General features: G+C 34.7%; 2 protein-coding genes across 3 annotated transcripts; one reads left to right on the top strand and one right to left on the bottom strand.

Moving 5' to 3' along the window:
- Window positions 1-91: 91 nt before the first annotated feature.
- Window positions 92-9,994, top strand: LOC124919346. The gene is made up of 8 exons (XM_047459570.1): window positions 92-281; window positions 471-5,278; window positions 5,365-5,618; window positions 5,703-5,826; window positions 6,285-6,465; window positions 6,567-6,857; window positions 7,445-8,163; window positions 8,955-9,994. Exons 2-8 carry the CDS (start codon window positions 635-637, stop codon window positions 9,555-9,557), a joined length of 6,816 nt encoding a protein of 2,271 aa, XP_047315526.1. The 5' UTR covers window positions 92-281; window positions 471-634; the 3' UTR covers window positions 9,558-9,994.
- A 616-nt stretch (window positions 9,995-10,610) lies between these two features.
- LOC124919345 (B3 domain-containing protein Os01g0234100-like) lies at window positions 10,611-15,240 on the bottom strand. Of its 2 annotated transcripts, none has more exons than XM_047459568.1 (7): window positions 14,890-15,240; window positions 14,699-14,809; window positions 12,917-12,948; window positions 12,673-12,844; window positions 12,372-12,578; window positions 11,584-11,674; window positions 10,611-11,493 (listed from the first exon to the last, which is right to left on the bottom strand). In XM_047459568.1, exons 1-7 carry the CDS (start codon window positions 15,091-15,093, stop codon window positions 10,769-10,771), a joined length of 1,542 nt encoding a protein of 513 aa, XP_047315524.1. In that variant the 5' UTR covers window positions 15,094-15,240; the 3' UTR covers window positions 10,611-10,768. The 2 variants fall into 2 exon arrangements, with proteins under 2 accessions (XP_047315524.1, XP_047315525.1); XM_047459569.1 differs by having other exon boundaries at window positions 12,673-12,835.
- Window positions 15,241-19,497: the final 4,257 nt, after the last annotated feature.

The following is a 19,497-nucleotide window of genomic DNA, read 5'->3' as shown; positions in this document are numbered from 1 at the left end:
TCATTCCTTCAAATTTTCCTTCAAAAACTGACATATTTGAAAATGATTCAATATCACAATTTTTCACCCATAACCTCTAAATCCCCAATTCTCAAATCCCTAATTTCCAATCAATAAGTCTCTGATCTGCAACAGCAATTTCACTATCTCTCTCATTCTCTCCAAGAAGACTAGCAGTAAGGCTTTATTGAGCCTCCACTAAACGCTCTCTCTCCCTTCCTGTACGCTGGGCCACCTGGGCCACCGATTGAAGTTGCCGGATTTATCTAAAGCGATCAGAGGTAAGCTCCTAATCGTATGTCTATTCTCCACTCATTATCGATCTGTTAACCACTTTCAGAAGTTAAAGTTCACGGCAGGATCGTTCTCATTTTTGTCGTTAATATTTACATTCAGATAGGTGTATTGGTAGATTGACGATGCTTTATGATTAGGAGCAGTAACTTTACAATTTGTTATATGTTGTACAGGGTTATACAGAGGCTCTAGGGCTCTCTGTTCGTATTTCATCTTAATTATTTCAAGTGTATCTGATAACAAAACGTTGGAAATAGTGAGAAAAAAAGGTGACTTTTGATGCTTTGGGTAGGTTCTTACTTTGTTAGGCCAGTAAGGGTTCTATTGGGACTGTCTGATGGCCAACCCTGGAGGAGTGGGGTCGAAGTTTGTATCTGTGAATCTGAACAAGTCTTATGGACCGTCTTCTCATCACCATTCATCCAGTAGCTCCTATGGCCAGGCTGTTGCAGGCCGAGTCAGAACTGGTCCTCATGGTGGAGGAGGAGGAGGTGGTGGAGGTGGAGGCATGGTGGTTTTATCACGCCCTAAGAGTTCACAAAAGACTGTTCCCAAGCTATCAGTTCCACCCCCCTTGAATTTGCCATCTATGAGGAAAGAGCATGAAAGGTTTGATTTATCTGGATCAGGAGCTGGGTCAACTAGTACCGGTGGTTCTGGCACTGTGCCGAGGCCTACTTCATCTGGCATGGGTTGGACAAAGACGGGATCTTCTGTTGGCTTGCAGGATAAAAATGGGAAATTAAGTGGCGAGGCTCATGGTTATGAACAAGGCATGCAAGTTGGCCCTGATGGGACGTCTAGTTACACGCCATTCTTAGCTCGTTCAAATGGAACTGGAATTCAAGGTTCCATATCAGCTCCATTTACAATGAAAGGTCCCATGTTGAGGGGTGAGGATTTCCCCTCACTGCAGGCTTCCCTGCCTACTCCTTCATCTGGGCCTGTTCACAAAGCGAAGGACGGCTTGCAAAAGACTCAGAAACATGTGACGGTTGAGGATTCATTCTCTGAGCAGACTGATGGTTCTCTTGTGAAGCCTTTGGTTGACATGCGTCCACATAGTCAATCTTCCAATTATTCTCATGTGAATGGCTCCAATGATAATAATAGTATTTATGGATTGGGCAGTTCACACTCAAGAGAGCAATCGAGAAAGCATGAAGAGTATTTGCCTGGCGCATTTCCATTACTTCGCCTGAATCCAAGATCTGACTGGGCTGATGATGAGCGGGATACAGGAATCAGATTTTCTGATCGAACCCAAAATCATGTTTTTTCTAAAATTGATGCTCAATGGGATGGAGAATTTGATATTCCCAAGCACAGTGCAGCCAAACAGGTACAATATGATAGGTGGAGTCACCGTGATGATATAAAGGCAAAGATCCCTCATAATATAGCTCCAAAGTCGTATCCTTATCAACGAGATGTAGGGACTCCTAATGGGGAAGGTAATATGCAGAGAACTGCCCCTATAGTGAAACACGTATCTTATTCAGAAGAGATTGCAAGTGATAGATATGGCGCAGGTGAAAGGTCAATAGGGCATAAGTATGCCCCTCCCCGTTTTGGGGATAATTTGCGAGACGACAGATTCATTGTAAATCAGGAATCTTTTCCTGGGAGGAAGGATGTTAGATTCACTCAAGAAGGAAGACATCAATGGAATCAAGACCGCTATAAAAATGAACAATCTAACAGAAATCATGCAAAATCTGTACACAATCCAGTGTTGAAATCCTCATACTCGACCAATAAATGGGCACACATGAATGATTCAGTGTTGAATTATTCTCGGGAAAAGCCTCCAGTCTCAAAGGTTGACAGACCTTATCTAGACGACCCATTTCTGAAAGACCATGGTGTTGCCAACTTTGATGAAATAGATCCTCTCACTGGAACTATTCTCGGCGTAATTAAGAGGAAAAAAGATGTGAAACAGGCTGATTTCCATGATCCTGTTAGGGAATCTTTTGAGGCTGAACTTGAGAGGGTTCAACAGATGCAAGAGAAAGAGCGACAACGTATTTACGAAGAACAAGAGAGAGTTATGGAACAAACTCGACGAGAAGAAGAGGACAGACACCGCATGATCAGGGAGGAGGAAGAACGTCACAAAAGACTTGAGGAAGAATCCCGTGTAGCTGCTCGGAGGGAGGAGCATGAAAGACTAGAAGCGATACGTATGGCTGAAGAACAAAGAATTGCTAGAGATGAAGAGAAACATAGAATACTTATGGAGGAAGAGCGAAGCAAAGAGAGGGCAAAACAGAAATTGCTAGAGTTGGAAGCTAGAATAGCCAAGAGACAATCAGAAGCATCAAAAAGTGATCCGATGGCTGTCTTAGCAGATGAAAAAGATGAAGATATTTACAGGACTCAGGAAGCTGACAACTGGGAAGACAGTGAGAGGATGGTTGAGAGAATAACTACTTCAGCCCATTCTGAGTCATCCAGTGATAATAAACATTATGATTCGGGTTTAAGGCCACAGCCAGCTTTTCGAGATGGCTATTCTGTATATCCAGACAGGGCAAAACCTTCAAATTTGTGGAGGAGAGATATACTCGAGGATGGCAACAACTCTTCTTATAATCAAAACGAGGAAGAGAATGGTCACCATCGCCACATGCAAAATGCATCCTCTATGGTTAGGGATTTCCCTAGGAAGGAATTACATGGAAGGAATTCTCAAGGTGGAGTTATCAATAATGCAAAAGACCAGAGGTGGAGTTCCACTGTGAGTGGGGACATATACAACAGATACAGAGAAACCAATAATGACTTTGATCGGAATTTTGCTGAAAGATATGGTGCGGGATGGGGTGAAGGCTATTTCCGTGGCAATCCTTCTCATTTTGCTGAGACAGATGAGCTTTATTCGTATACAAGATCACGTTATCCAGCGAGACAACCTCGTGTACTTCTACCACCTCCATCATTAGAATCAATACATAAAACTTCATTCAGAGTAGAAAACGAAGGACCCGGTTCGTCATGTTTTGGAGACGAAGACGGGCGCTACAATCATCATGCATCAAGAAGTGAACCATCTATGCCGAGGGGGTATTATAATGCTGAGAAGGAAAATTCTGAAGCCTCAGCTGATGTCCAGACACAAAAAACTGTACAAGATCAGAGGCCCGAAGAGTGCTGCACAACAAGGTGTGATTCTCAATCCTCTCTCTCTCTTTCCAGCCCACCTGATTCCCCTGTTCACCTTTCCCATGATGACTTGGATGAATATGAAGATTCTCCAGTAATAAGTGTCATTGCAGAAGGAAAAGAACTTCCTTTGTCTGCTAATGAAACATTTGGAAAAGAGAATCATGGTGCTTTATTGCATTCTATATCTGCTGCTTCTGTTCATGAAGATTGGGCTCCGGAGGATGAAAGGGATTTGCTGGGGCAAGAAGAATATGACGAGAATGAGGATGGTTATAATATTGAAGAAGAGATCCATGAAGGAAAAGATGAGCAAATGGATCTGAATCATGAGTTTGAGGATTTGCACCTAGAACTAGAAGACGGTGGTGGTTCCTTGGTGTTGGGATTTAATGATGGTGTTGAAGTAGGCATACCAAATGACGATGAATTTGATAGGAATTCTAAGAATGAACGAAGTGCTTTTGGAGTTTCGGAGGTACAGGTGCAAGAACAGGGACGGGTTGATAGACTGGAAGATGTGGAGGAAAACCTTGAGCCTGTGAATGGGTTCTCTGTGATGGATACTGAAAATTCTTCTAGAATGATTGAAGAAATCGTGACTTCAAAGCAAGATTTTGTCACTCAGCCTGTCAGTGAAACTTATGGACTCTCCTCAAGCTCTGATACGATGACAGCTACTGCAGTCTCTTCTTCATCTAGCCATACAGACCTACCACCCACTAAGCTACATTTTGGGTTGTTTTCTGGTCCTTCTTTGATTTCATCTCCATTCCCAGCAATACAGATAGGTTCCATACAGATGCCTCTCCATTTACATTCAACTGTTGGTCCAACACTTTCCCATGTACATTCTTCACAACCATCATTCTTTCAGTTTGGGCAGTTTAGGTATGCATCTCCCATCTCACAAGGCATTCTTCCAATTTCTCCTCAAACTGTGTCAAATGTTCAATCCAACAGTGGTCAGAGTTCAGAAAGTCTTCACTCCATTCAACCTGGTCTAGAGAAGTCTTCTTACAATATCACTAACAATGCTCAGTTGCAGAATGGTCAAACTGACTTTCCTCATCCAAACATAAACAAGGTCAATGAGTTTACTTCTCTAGTTGATGGTGAAAGAAACCATGTTTCTGCTTTGCTGAAAGGGAATGTAACTGAGAAAGAATCTGGAGAATCTAAGGCTCTAGGTTCGTTATCAGGTGCTAAAGGAAATAGATCTGACTATCCGTATAGAAATGTTGGATCCAGGTCATCTTATCCTAAGTCTGAATCATCTCATTCCTTTTCTGCTGGATTTCAAAGAAGGCCTCGACGTACAACTCAACGAGTTGAGTTTAAAGTTTGGGAAAGTGTGGATAAGAAGCAATCAAGTGGGCAAGTATCTTCAAACAACTACTTTAGGCGTAAGGAGGACAAGTCAAATTTCTCCAGAAGAACTACAAATGATTATGCAAAACGTGAGTCCAAGAACGGATCCAATAGCCTACCGATGAAGCCTACAGTTGAATCTTTGAGCTCAGGTTCATCTAATTCTCACGTGTCTGATCCTGCAAGACGACATGATAAGAAAATGGTAGAGCAAGGGCTCACCCAGTCTGGAGATGAAAACTTGAAAAAAAATACAATTCTTCCAGAAGAGGATGAAGATGCTCCTCTGCGGAGTGGAGTTGTGCGTGTTTTCAAGCAATCTGGCATAGAAGTTCCAAGTGACGAAGATGATTTCATTGAGGTTAGGTCAAAGCGGCAAATGTTGAATGTCCGACGTGAGCAAAGGGAAAAGGAAATCAAGGCTAACTCACGAGTCCCAAAGGTATATTATAATATCTACTTTTTGTTTCTGTTTTGCTTCTTTTAAGTTGGTAATGCTTTTGTCTCTTATCTTTTATTATATGATAGGCACCACCTCGTAGGCTTCGATCTACCCCTCAAACTGCTGTATCCTCAAGCTCAAATAGAAGCACCACATCAGTTGCGTCACACATATCAAAAGTCACCCGCTCAGATTTTGGGGTATCTCAAGGAAAGATTTTAGCAAACATTGAAGCTTCTACTGGATTACAAACTATCGTGTCGCCACCTTTAGCTCCGATTGGCACACCTGGTGTGAGTTCTAATGTACTGCAGGCTGATAAAAGACCACATAATGTCAAGTAAGTGTATGGGAGGGGGGGAATACGGTTTGTCTCTTGATGCGAACATATGTAATAATTCAAATAACCTTCCTGATTCCTCAGGGCTGTCTCTACTGGTGGAGAAGTACTTGGTTCTGGTGTTATATTTCAGAGCAAGAGCAAGATTTTGGATAGCATTCAAACATCTTTGTCGTCGTGGAATAATAATTCAAGGATTAATGAACAGGTTGGAGCTCGACTCCTCTCTAATTCTCTATCTCATAGAAGAAAGAACTTATGTATTTTTTTTTTTAAAATAATCCATTTTTTAAAAATAATTTTGTTTGATGAAAAAGGAAAATATTTGGAGTTGTTGAGTTAAATGACTAAAATATCATTTGTAACTATTATTCTAAAAATGTAAAAATTAAAGTATGGATATTTAGTGTTTTAATTGTTGATTTGGATTATTTGATTGATGATGAGATAAGGAGGTAAATCAAAATATATAACTTTATCAAACAAGGCCTTGATCTCTGGTTTCATTTCTTGGTTAAAACTTGACATTTAACAACCTGGGTTAATCTGTGATATTATTGAAGTTCATACACCGTAAATATTATTCTCTACTTCTCTGCTATTGATGTTGGGATTTGCTAGCTGGATCTTGTAAGCCGCCTTGTACTAATTTATTCTATATGATAGGTGTTGTCTTTGACTCAGACGCAACTTGATGATGCCATGAAGCCACATAAATATGAACCAAGTGTTACTTCTATCATGGATCATGGTAGTGTTGATTCAGATGTAGCCAAAAAGGACAAAATATCTTCTTCCGCTACAAACCCGATAAATTCCTTGCTTGCAGGGGAGAAGATCCAATTTGGTATGCTTTTTTTTTCCTACTTGGCAAAAGAAACAATTATTCTTATCCTTATCTTGTAAATGAACATTTTGTTTTGTTATGTTTTTCGTCTCCCTGTGCAGGTGCGGTTACATCTCCTTCAATTCTCCTTCCCATAAATCGTGTTGTTAAACATGGGAGTGGAGCTCCAGGCCCATCTCGTCCCGACATCAAAATCACTCAGAATGTAGCTGCAGCCAAGAATAACACTGCGGCTCTTTTTAACAAGGATAAGCACCCCAATAAACCATGCACTAATGTAGACGTTGCTGAAGCTGAAGCTGAAGCAGCGGGTTCAGCTGTTGCTTTTGAAGCCATTAGTAGTGATGAGGTCAAAGTTGGGAATGGATTGTTGGGTACTTACAGTATTACAGGTATCATATTTTAAGTCTACATATTTTCCTGCCCAGGTGCAGGTATCACAATCAAGAAATAAAAAACAAAATGAGTTAAAAAAACAGCTGTCTGTTGAATGATCATAGAATTGGGAAAAGGAAAAATTCTCCAGATCAACAACTTGTACTTTTACATCACCAAAAACCAAACAACTAGTTGTTCATGATTCTTAGAGCTTGTTTGATTTTGTAACCATTTTGAAATATAGATTTATTTGAAAGCATTCTTGTTTGAGAAATTGGGTTATTTGGATTATTGTAAAAATGTAATAAAGAATAAAAAAATAAGGATATTTTGGTATTTTAATTGACGATTTTATACAATGTGATGATGGATTTTTTGTGTTTAATCAAAATAGCCCAAGTCAAACTAGACCTAAGAATCATTAACATCTCACTTACAGCAACTCACTGAGACACTTGATGTCTAAGATCAGATATTGTAAAATACATGATAATCAGAATAGATCTAGTCAGTTTTAAAATATCTTAATTCCTTTAGGATGATTAGTCTCAATCCGATATCAACAGATGTGCTTTCCTGACATGTATCCCACCACTTGCAGGTCTGAATGTTGACCAGCCACTGGTTGGTCATTCAAGATCCGAAGATTCTTTGAGTGTTTCTCTTCCAGCAGACCTGTCTGTGGAGAATCCTCCAATCTCATTTTGGCCAGGTTTACTTAGTCCGCATAGTTCCTCTAATCAGTCGCTCCCTCACTTTTCTGGGGGTGGGCCGTCCCATTTTCCCTTCTTTGAAATGAACCACCCTATGTTAGGGGGTCCAGTTTTTGCATTTGGTAGACAGGATGAACCGTCTAGTTCTCAACAGTCGCAAAATAATAGTAATTCTACACCTATGAGTGTATGGCAGCAGTGCCATTCTGGGATAGAGTCATTTTACGGTTGTCCACCAACAGGTTTTACCGGTCCTTTCCTTAGTAGTAGTCCTGGTGGTGGTGGTGGTGTTCAAGGCCTTCCTCCTCATATGGTAGTTTATAACCATTTTGCACCGGTTGGTCAATATGGTGGTTTGAGTTTCATGGGTACCACTTTTATTCCATCGGGTAAGCAACAACATCAACAACATCAACAACCTGATTGGAACCACAATCCTGCGGCTGGTATTATTAATGAAGGAGGAGATGTCGTCAATATGGTTAATACTCAACGAATTCCTCCTCCTCCTAGCTTGGCTACTACTACTGTTCAGCATCTTGCCACTAGTTCACCGCATTTGTCTATGCTTTCTCCTTTGCCTATGTTTGATGTATCTCCATACCAGGTAAACTTTAATGCAATATATTTGATACAAGGTTGCTTCTTGTGATAAATGATCCCTTGAATTATTTGCCCAATTTGAAATCTGCCCTTAAACTATTATTTTTTCATATGAACCCTTTGTAGATTATTGGTTATTTAATAATGGAAACTAATGAGTGGTAGAGATAGTGGGGTGTAGTAATGTTAACTACCCATTCTTATTCTATTCATTTACATAATGTAAAATTGTAGTAGAATGTTGATAATGACGCAATATACAGAAATTATCTCATCTCTTTTATTCTTAATTACTCACACCCATCAAATTTTAAACTATTTTGATATTAATCCTTTGTAAATGTTAATTTTAACTGAATTTTTTCTGTTCAAACTCTGAGTAATTCACATATGACCATTTTGTTGATTGTACCATTTAACTTTAACATAGAAAAAATTAAACCCCATTTTCTTATATAGTTGTTGACCCTAAAACTCAGATAAAATTGAAGGGGCTTATCTGAAGAAAAGAAAACAATAGTTTGTACGGTGGACGATAGAATGCTACATATGATAGATAAATCAATAAGAGCTTGTTGGAGGAAGAAGGAAGGGTCTTTCAAAAAACAAAAGGGATTTTTCTAGAAAGAAAAAATGTTTGATAAGAGATATGGGATGAATGGGTATTTTGTGTGTACTGTCCAATATGCCCTTTGAGTGGTAGATTTTAGGTAGTTTTTTATATTTACTTTAAAAAATGAAGAAGAATGGTATTTTGTTAAACTGACCATTGGATTGATTGATCTAATGGCTCAGGCTGCTCCTGATATGTCGTCAGTTCAAGGTCGGTGGTCCCACATTTCGTCATCATCAGTGGCGGTTCAACAACCACAACAACAAAATGAATCAACTAGACTTTCTCCACCTCAGTTTTCTCAAGTAGTACCACCACCCAATGTTGTTGAGCAGGTTATTAGCAGGTTCAACTCTCCTACTCCAGCAGCATCATCACCATCCGACACCAACAGGAATTTTGACAAAATCAGATCCCACAACAACTCTATGCTCATCGAGCCCCATTCCCAAGGTATTATTACAAGGAACAGCTCTGGAACCGCCATCAAACCACCCGACTCTGCCAATGAGACTAATAGTAGCCACATCAAGAATAATAATGGTTTCAAATGGCAGCCGCAGCAACAGCAACAGCAACAACAGAAGAATGTGTACAACAATCATCAATCTCATCAAAGGAAGAATGAGTGGTCATCGTCAAACCAAAATCACCATAGAATGGGATTCCATGGAAGAAACCAGTCGATTGGGAGAGGAGATAAGAATTATCCTTATTCATCATCATCGACCAAGATGAAGCAGATATATGTCCCTAAAACAACTCAGAATCCAACATCAGGATGAGGTGATGAGAAGAAAACTGCTTCATATTCTTGCATGCACGGCCATTGAACAAGATTGAAGCTATTTTTACATATAAATTTATCTTAATTATTTGGATTAGCCGATGATTTTGTGTATGTTATAGTTTCTTCTCCATGTTTTGAATTCTGTTATATAGTAATCATTTGATTTTTGGAAATGCATGGAGAGAAGGCTGCTGAAGATTAGAGCATTCCCTTCATTGAAGTTAAATTTTTGGGGAAAAGAAGAGCTTCACTTATTTTTTGCTGAACTCTGACTAAGATTACTGTTTTTTTTATTTAAGAAACAAAACTCAGTTGAATGTAGTGAAACTGTGAAGAAAGGCAGGTCGGCAGCATTTGGATAATTTTTCCATGTTGCTAATAGGCAATATGAATGTGTGGAGTTTATATCTAGTCTGTTTGATTTGTGTTCAATTCTCTCCAGTCTTGTTCTTTACATAAGATGAAGACATGTATGGTCTTGAGAGGTTTCCTTGTCTTATAGTATGGGTGTTTTATCTATGGTTGTATTGCTTTATTTTGTCTAAAACAAAGTTGAATTAAAAAGAAAACATTTTGGTTTGATTTTATTCAAAATAAAAGTGTTTCTAAAAGGAATCTTTGTGATATAGTCCAATTAGGGATAAATTGCAAAATTTGGATGGGTTTATTCTTGAATCAATGTAAGCAAAGGAAGTTGAGATAGACAAAGTTTACGGGTTTCTTTCTACGGTTTCGCCTATTCATGATGATTGGCACCCCTTTCTTAACCTCCCAACAATCTATATGGTGTTTCTTAATTTCTCATGTTATTGTTTGTCCCTCCAGACAATCTTGAACTAACTGGTGTGTCTTCACATCCTCTATCTGGATGAAACATGCTAGTTGGCTACTCGCTTCTCTGTCGATAAAACGTCATGTAATGCCATAATTTTTCATTTTAATTTGAAACATTTTTAGCGATAATTGAACTTTTAATCATTAAACAAAACTCTTCTCACTTGAATTTTGAATTACCTAAATTGTTACACATTTCAATTCATTTTATAACTAATTAAAAACACATTTCAAATTGCATTACAACAATTAACTAAAAACAGAGTTTATACAACCATGACTAAAAAAAATCTACACTTTAGTCCCACATTAAGGATAGCAACAAAACCAAAATGAAAAAAATGTCAAACATTAATATTTCCTAAATGAATACTACCAAGGAGCATTAATCTCTTCTTGAAACATAATTTCATAGCTTTCAACTTTAGGTTTAAGAGCCTCAATTACGCCATCATATTTTTCTGAAGCCTCCAACAACTCTATGAGCTTCGCTTCCACGCTTCTTATATCTTCCTCGATTCGATTCTTCTCCGATTTAGCTTCCCAATATTTCCTAACTTCAACCGCCTCTTCCGATTCATGGGCCAGACTAAGAAGTCTACAAAGCCTAGCATGTAGAAAACCGACGTTCATCCCTAACAGCTCGAAAGATTTCAAAGTCTTCTCCCACACAACAAATTCATCCTTTGGAGTAGAAAGTGTGCACGTTTTCAAACTGTCTGATATATTAACGATCTCGCTTATAATACCAGCGACCAAATGAAGGTTAAGTCCTCGTACAACTCGGGAGTGAAGAAACTCATTCTTGTCACAACAGAGTTCGTAGTATTTAGTCATCGTTTGTTCGGGTAACTTTGAATCTATGCAAAAACCATCAACCACAATATGGAAGTCTTCAAAAGATAGGTCTTCAAACTGAGCTGTTGAGTTGGAAAAGGTGGGACCCACAACGACCTCGGATCCCACCTCTTCGCTGTCATTTTCAAACGGTTCTACTTGTTGTAAGGGTACAGGGATCACTAATGCGAGTGACTTTTTGTTTTTCCTCTTTTTACCCTTGAGGGTTATTGTTTCTTCCTTGAGATTTACCAACTTTTCTGAGGGGAAAATACCAGAAGATTAAATATTCATCAATGAGAAAGAATTATTACCTTCACAAATGAAAAAAAGAAGGGAGAATTAGAAACCTGACTCGTCCGGTTTTGTCTGAGCTTCTAGGTTTAGAAGGCTAAGAGCGCCATCAACTTCAGTTAAATCGTTTGCTCTTACGACGAATACCTATGGATAACGTTAAACAGGCAAAAATAATCATTCTTGGTATTTCATCAAAACTAAAATCATCCTTAACAGAATCAAAACCAGACAATCATCAAAACCCTTCTTTCTGTGAAACCAAGAACATGATAGTTTGAATCTCATTCTTAACAGCTTTTGTTCCTTCAAAAATTTCAGTCACTTTACAAAAAAAATGCATTAGCCCATCACCATAAACTAACTAATTTTATTTTTCAACAAAAAAAAATAGTTTAATGTACTCCAATCAGGTAGAAAGTGATTGAAAAGTTTTTTTTTTGATAAAATGACAAATCTATAGATGAACACCTAAAAGGGAAAATATATCCACAAACTATTTTAATCAGTGCAAAAATACCCATTTGTTTTCTTTCAGCCAATAATAAAAACTTAGCATTACGGCTGTAACAAAAAGAAGACAAATGGTATATTATCTGCACCTTTTGAAAATAAATATATATCAATAAATATTCGGAGTTAACCAATAAATGACAGCTAAAAACAATTTCAGCTATTTTCAAAAGTTCAGGACGAGTATTTGATGCAAGTTTAGGAAACAAAATGAGTTTTTCCCCTTGATATAAGTTGAAAACCCACTACCAAAAGCATAAGAAGACCTATTGAGCAATAACAAAAGATTTAAGGCAGAACCATCAAAAATAAAAATAAAAATAAAAATCACCTTAAATTTGTTGTGTTCGACTAACTGAAAGACCAAAGCGTCCCCCTCGATCAATTGATGAGCATAAGCAAACTTTCTCCAGCCTGCGCTTAAGCCCGTCTTCTCAGCAATGTATTTCATATCAAATTGTTGTCCATTTTCATCTTCTAAAATAACTGCAGAATCCTCTCTAGGAAGATGTAGTTTGCAGAATGGTCCAGGAAGTCCCTATTATCAAAACCAAAACCAAAACCAAATATTAAATTTGATTAACACGAGAAAAAAGAAAGAAAAAAAAAAACAGGCTGAGAATCTTTCTTACCATCCAGAAACAGCTAGACACATGTGATCTAACCAACAGCTTTGTAAAAGTTTGAAATTCAGATCCCAAACTTGCTTGAACCTTCTCTGCTCGAATCATAGCAGGTGTCTTAACTTGAGCAAATTCATCTGAACCGTTAGTTCCAGTCTTTCTCCTTTTAGTACTGCAAGAACTGTCAGATAAATTCTCAATTCTCCTTCAAATGTGTAAAAAAATTACCAAAATTAAACACTGATCAACTGACCTTGGAGACTTCCTTGTAAGGTTGGACATTGCCTGTTTCAAAAGTTCACAAATTGTTATTTTTGCTTCCAGTTTTGTTATAAATGGCTTATCAAAGGAAATAGTATCACATCAGACAAGACAAAGTCAACAAAAACAAATATGTTTGATAACACAACTTATCACTTTATCTGAAAAATTAAGAACTTATATGTAATAAGCTAATTTGATAAATGTTGTTTAAAACTACTTAATTCATTAGATTCAGCTCAAATTAAATTAAATACATAGCTTAATTCGGTAAGTTATGGATGACTTAACTCAATAGTACAGTAAGATCGTACAAAAGACAACTTAACCCTTGAAAATTATTAAATTGTGTTACTATAAGAGTAAAATAGTTTTTGAAGTACTTTTTCAACAATAGTTTCACATTTGATCAAATCAACTTACATATATCAAAGTATTTAAAATTCAGTTATTTTATTTGGTTTATTCATCATTTATTTTTAAACACTTCTCTACTTTGACACTTAAAAATCAGTATTTCAACATTCAACACTTAATTTTCAGTTTTATCAAACACAAGAACAAGTTATCCGTTTGTTTTTATTATGATCAGCTTGTACGCACTTCAATGCTAGCACAGAACTAGTATCGGTCCGACAGTTGGGGTACCCTACGCCACTTAATTTTAAAATTCTTTTTTAATATAACTGTGGTTTTAAGAAAAAAAATGAGATAAATAATATTATACTGTTTTAATATATTAAAAATTAGTGTAGTATAAATGTATAATTGGTAAACTTAACTTATTAGAGAGTTTTAGACCCTAGTTTAAACCCTCCAGGTATTAGGGAGAGTCCCTAAGCAGTCGCCTCACCCTAGGGCCGGCCCTGCACAGAACCCATTGCCATGAACTCACCTTAATCCGTGTCAAACCTAAATTATCAGGGTGGTAAGTCACTTATTGTCGCGGGTTAAACATATAGTCTGCAAACAAACTCAATCAATTTAACCAGACGTGCTGCCTAACAGGCTCGAACTGGGGACCTCAGGGAGGCTGGGGATATCCACCTCTTTTTACCGCTAGGCTAGAAGACCATAAACTATTCTGTCACAAGTTATTTATATTCTAAAGACCATGAACCATTTTGATGTAATTGTTAGGCCAATTATGAGTAGTATAAAATGGGTAAGGAATAGGGTTAGGTTGATTATGAAATGAATGAATATGAAGAGTGTAAAACTCATGTTCGGTTATGGAGGATTTCTCCAAGTCTCTCATCTAAAGGCTTAGGTCATTCCTTTCTCACCTCTTCTTACATTCAGTTATAAACGAGTAGTCCAAGCATCTAAGCTACCTATGGTGGGTGTTAAGTGCTTGTTTGATTTGGGTTATTTAGATTAAATAAACTCATCAATTAATTCTTTCATCACATCATTCAGATTATCAATTAAAATACCAAATTCCTCTAATTTAAACTTTTTCAAAATAATACATAGAGGGTATTTACATCATTTGACACACACAATCCAATTTCGCATTGAACAAGATAACCCTGCCCTAATTAGTCAACCAACAAGAATTGTAGTCCATCACTGGCCAAAATCTAAACCCTAACCAGCATGATCAGAGCTCAGAAGAGAATTTGTGAAATAGATAAATCAGATTCCTGCAGCTAAACAGATCATGTACTTTCAATTTATAAAAAAAACAGCTTTCAGTTCACTAGGGGTATCTAAAGTCAATTAACAGAACCAAGAAACTAAAGAATCAAAGATTTGAATGTGAAAAACTTACTGGTTCTGATTTGGGAGATAAGGGTTTCTTCTTCTTCCTCTTCCTATTCCTAACTCGAAAGAAAAGAAGCTCATCATCATATATCTCCTTCCGCTTAATTTTCCTCTTCCCCTGCCCAACAATTACATTCAGATCCAAAACATACCGATCAAATTTCCAAGTTTGAGAACAAGAGAGAGAAAGAGAAAGACCATGATGATGGAGGAAGGCGGTGTTTTCTCTTCTTGTACAGATCTGGTGTCCGAATCCGGCGGTAATGCAGAACAATCATGAACCTGATCAAGATGGTCAACAACAATTACCTCTTTCTTGACAATCTCACCAACGTCAACGTGGTTACTGATACCTTCTTCCATAACACTTTCTTGTGCAATTGTCCTCGTTTCAGAACCCATTTCCGATTTCTGATCTTCTTCTTCTTCTGGGTTGGGGCTGGGTAAACGGGTAGTCCACGAAAGTCCTGCCTTTTGGCGAGAGAGAAAGAGAGAAACAAGGAAAGCACACACCTTTAGCGGTCAAGCAAGAGAAGTGCCGGTAAAGATTTAAGCGTGTCCTACCTATCCTAAAGAAGTATTTATGGTAATTTCAGATAGATTAGATCTACTATAACACTTAAACTATACTTAAGATTTGATGTAGATTTTTTATTTATTCTTTTACAATTTGATCAAAATTCCTAAATAAAATATATTTTTTTTAATTTTATATAAAATAAACATTATAATAATTTGATCAATTAAAACTTAAATAACTATTTTTTTATAAATAAAATTTTATGTAAAACACTCTAATAAACTTTAAAAAAACATCCAACAAACTCTTGCTATTGCTATAGTATTTTGAACTTTAACATTTTTAACTATAAAAGATTTTTGCACTATTTCTAGTAAATTCTTTCCGTACCTCATAAATCTTAGTCGGATTGTGGCGAAAAAGAAGGTTGGAAGCTAGTATGCAATACCTCTATTTTAACTTAAGATATTTTAAGTAAAATTTTAAAAAATAATAGAGAGTTGTACAAATGTTAAAAAACTTTAATTTTTTTTTTTAAATATTATAGTTTGAGTTTAAAATGATATCATTCAAAATTTGAATATGGAATATAAAAACGATTTAAGCCGAGCCGATCTTAGGGTAAGGTAAGATCAGATTGACGGACTATGACACACCTCCATAAGTCAACCAAAATCAAAAAAATTAAAATTAATAATACCCAGCAAAGTTTGATCTCTCTATTATTAAAAATAATTCAAACTTAATATATTAAATATTTAATATAACACAAAATAAAATTATTAAAAATAATAATATTTTATTTTGTTGAAGTTTTGAAAATGAAAATCTAGACAGTGATAATTCTTCTCTCAAAAGTTTTATTGTTTAATTAACCTAAAGTTATTGGATTCTAATCATTCAAGACAAAAGTTATTGTGGCATCATCAATTGTAGACTGAAGTCAAAACATATAGTCATCAATTAATTATGTTAATTAATTGTCACATAAAAACATGAAACAAATAGTAATAATTAAGAATGTGACATTGATAATGAGTATAAAATAATTTAAATATAATTAATTATTGACATGACTTTAAAATTAAATATTAGATTATTTAAAGTTACTTTGTTTTGAATATTTGGATTACTACAATCCAATAAACTTAATTTGAACGATCATAGCTTTCCCCATATTATCATAAATTATATATATATATATATATATATATATATATATATATATATATATATATATATATATATATATATATATATATATATAATTAGTATAAAATAATTTAGATATAATTAATTATTGTAAGTGATTTATAGATGGATTAATAAAGTGACGTTAGGGAGCTCAATGAGCGGGAATGCCATTTTATCATTTCTCTTTCATTTTTATTTCAGCGTTTTTTTTAATATTATTTATGTTTCGATCGGTTTTGAGAGAATTTCTGTGGGATACCATTTATAAAATATTTTAAAAAAATAAAAAAATTAATAAAATTATTTAAACGGATCATTTAATATAATATATATTATATTGAATTTTTATATTATTATAAGGAAATAAACTTACAACTCTTATAAAATATAATAAATAAATAAATATATTGATGATTTTATATAATAATTGTGTTTATAGTGTTCAGGGCATAATCGGGTTGGGATCGAGGCGGAGCAGGACGGGACAGAAAACACAAATATCATTCTCACCCATCCTAATTCGGTTTCGGGAAAAAACCGCCCCTAACAAAGCACACCCTATCCCCATTCGGTTTCGAGGAAAAACTGTCCCTAACAAAGTAATTCAGTTCGGTTACTTCACATCGATTTGAAATTGTCATCCTTACTTGGATTACTACAATTTAATAAATTTATGTTTTTAAACTATCAAAACTTTTATATATTATCATAATTTATATGATTTTTTAGGAATTAAAACTACCTCCACATTCCAATTTAACTTAAGAGATTCAAAGTGATGTAATTGAGGTGTTTAATTTATTAGTCAAGACTATTACGGTTTGAGCTATCATAATTTATATAGATATTGGTTTTTTTTTTAAAATTTTTTTATATATATATATTAAAAATGATAAAAATCGCTTAAACACAACAACAAAGTATGACATTAATAAAAAAAAGAAAATAACATAAAAACGTTACTCAATAATTATTGAGCTCGTAAGAACTCTAAAAGAATAATTAACTCTCTGACAGACTCTATTAGCTTTTCGAAATAAATCTAAAAAAAAACGTCATAATAATATCATTATGAATGATACGCATCGAACGACTACGATCATTGAAAATTCGATGGTTTCTCTCCAATCAAATAGTCCACTAAAAAATATTTGGGATATAACTCAAATATGTAGACTTGCAATATCAACTGCATCAATCAAAACTTCCCAAAGACTCGGGCATCACCCAATGAATTTCAATAATACTCCACAAAATGCTCTATATAATAGTCACCACTCGACAATGTACAAGTAAGTGAGTTGTCGATTCAACCTCCTTATGACACATATGGCTAACTATAATACAATTTTTTTATGCACATAACATCCGTAAATATTCCACCATGAATAACGCTTCATCCAAAGAACGAAGTCTTGAATGGAATCTTTGACTCCCAAAGTTTCTCGCAACAAAAAACATATGAAATCATCTTAGCAAATAATTTGTAAGAATGCCCCACATGGAAACTATTCATATCTTGTCAACGCATAACATCTTATTCGGACAACAACATTTGTTTGTGTCCTACCAAAAGTAAACTATATTATGGGATGAAGTCTCTCTAATCGTCATTCTCCTTTTATATATAATTCAGTTAGTGAAACTTCTAAACCGTGGATCAAACATGTCCTTAACGGTAACATTTCTACTTTTAACAATGAAAACAAACAAGCTAATAATACGTCATAAATAGACTTTTGATACTAAAAATTATATAAATATTAATATTATATATAAAATTCAAATTTTTGTTTATAAATTATTCTACAAAAATGAACAAAATAGATGTTTAGAATCAAAATGTATTCATGAACATAATAATGTTTTTATTCAAATAAATATTAATTAATATAGTTATTTTTAATGAGATTAAGATACTAATAAATGACAATATAAAGTCTAATATTAAAAATACTTGAAATAGGACATTAAGATGATTAATTGTTGTTATAGGGTTTTAAAAATTAGTTCAATATGAACTTATTATTTAGAGTGATAAATAGTTTTTTTTTTCTAGAAACTAAGAACTAACATATGTTATAATTCACAACAATGACTTGATGATTAATTGTTATTATAGGGTTTTAAAAATGGAATTGAAGTCGTGACATTTTGGTCTCTTAAGCTGACTTTTACCACTGTACTACCTTGATGGGTTGAGTCATATTTAAAAGATAAAATGTCTTAAGTTTAAAAGGTCTTAAGTTTGATTACAATTAATTATTTAAGTTAAAGTATATAATGCTACTAGTTTTTTAAAATTAAGAAGAAATTAGTTTAATATTCATGCAAATTAATCAAAATAAATTTATGATAAGTAATATTGATAAATATTTATAGTTTTAATAAAATAAGTAAAGTCAAGTTTAACTAAATTAATTGAATTTTTTACTCATTTATTTATAAAAAATGTCTCAATTTATCTAGCATAATTATAAATATTCAAGATAGATATTATATATAAAAAAAAATAATACACAAGCCCATACTGGATTAGGTCCTTCATTTGTCAGGTCCATTTTAAATTGGGCCGAGATTGTTGTCTTGTTGCAGTGTTGGGTTGCATTGGTCTGATAAATGTATTTATGGAAAATGGAATATGTTCAAAAATTTCATTAGTTTATATAAATGTTAAAAGATTAGGTCCTTCATTTGTCGGGTCCATTTTTTCCAATGAGTGAATGAATTTTAATCTAAACTATTAGTACTAATATAAAGTTTATGAATGGAGGACTAGGTCAAACTAATTTGAAAGAAATAAAATTTGAGCATCCTAAATATAATTACATGTGAGATGTCTTTTTATGAGTTTTTGTAGTGACTCACTAATTCATAGGCATTTATGAACCAGTATTTGTTATAGTGTTTTTTCCTAGACATTTATTATAAATTGTGAAGTAAAAAGACTATTATATTTAGAAATTCAATAGTAATATTGTATATAATATAGTGTTTTTTTTCTTAAATTTATTTATACTTTTTTATGGATTGTCCTTGAACTATTCATGTTAAAAAAATAAAATTCAGCAATATATAATATTTTAGCTCAA

Source organism: Impatiens glandulifera, chromosome 1, assembly GCF_907164915.1.
Source record: "Impatiens glandulifera chromosome 1, dImpGla2.1, whole genome shotgun sequence".
Lineage (NCBI taxonomy): Eukaryota > Viridiplantae > Streptophyta > Magnoliopsida > Ericales > Balsaminaceae > Impatiens > Impatiens glandulifera.
The sequence above is the reverse complement of the archived record's forward strand: the minus strand, read 5'-3'. Positions and strand labels throughout refer to the sequence as shown.

Bases quoted from the DNA above. Each gene is read 5' to 3' on its own strand.
- LOC124919346 (XM_047459570.1), top strand. From the start codon at position 635: ATGGCCAACCCTGGAGGAGTGGGGTCGAAGTTTGTATCTGTGAATCTG. The intron at 5,619-5,702 runs GTAAGTGTATGG...CTGATTCCTCAG, and splicing joins AAAAGACCACATAATGTCAA to GGCTGTCTCTACTGGTGGAG. The intron at 8,164-8,954 runs GTAAACTTTAAT...CTAATGGCTCAG, and splicing joins TTGATGTATCTCCATACCAG to GCTGCTCCTGATATGTCGTC.
- LOC124919345 (XM_047459568.1), bottom strand. From the start codon at position 15,093: ATGGGTTCTGAAACGAGGACAATTGCACAAGAAAGTGTTATGGAAGAA. The intron at 12,845-12,916 runs GTCAGTTGATCA...TTTATCTGACAG, and splicing joins CTTACAAGGAAGTCTCCAAG to TTCTTGCAGTACTAAAAGGA. The intron at 11,675-12,371 runs GTGATTTTTATT...CGTTATCCATAG, and splicing joins TCGAACACAACAAATTTAAG to GTATTCGTCGTAAGAGCAAA.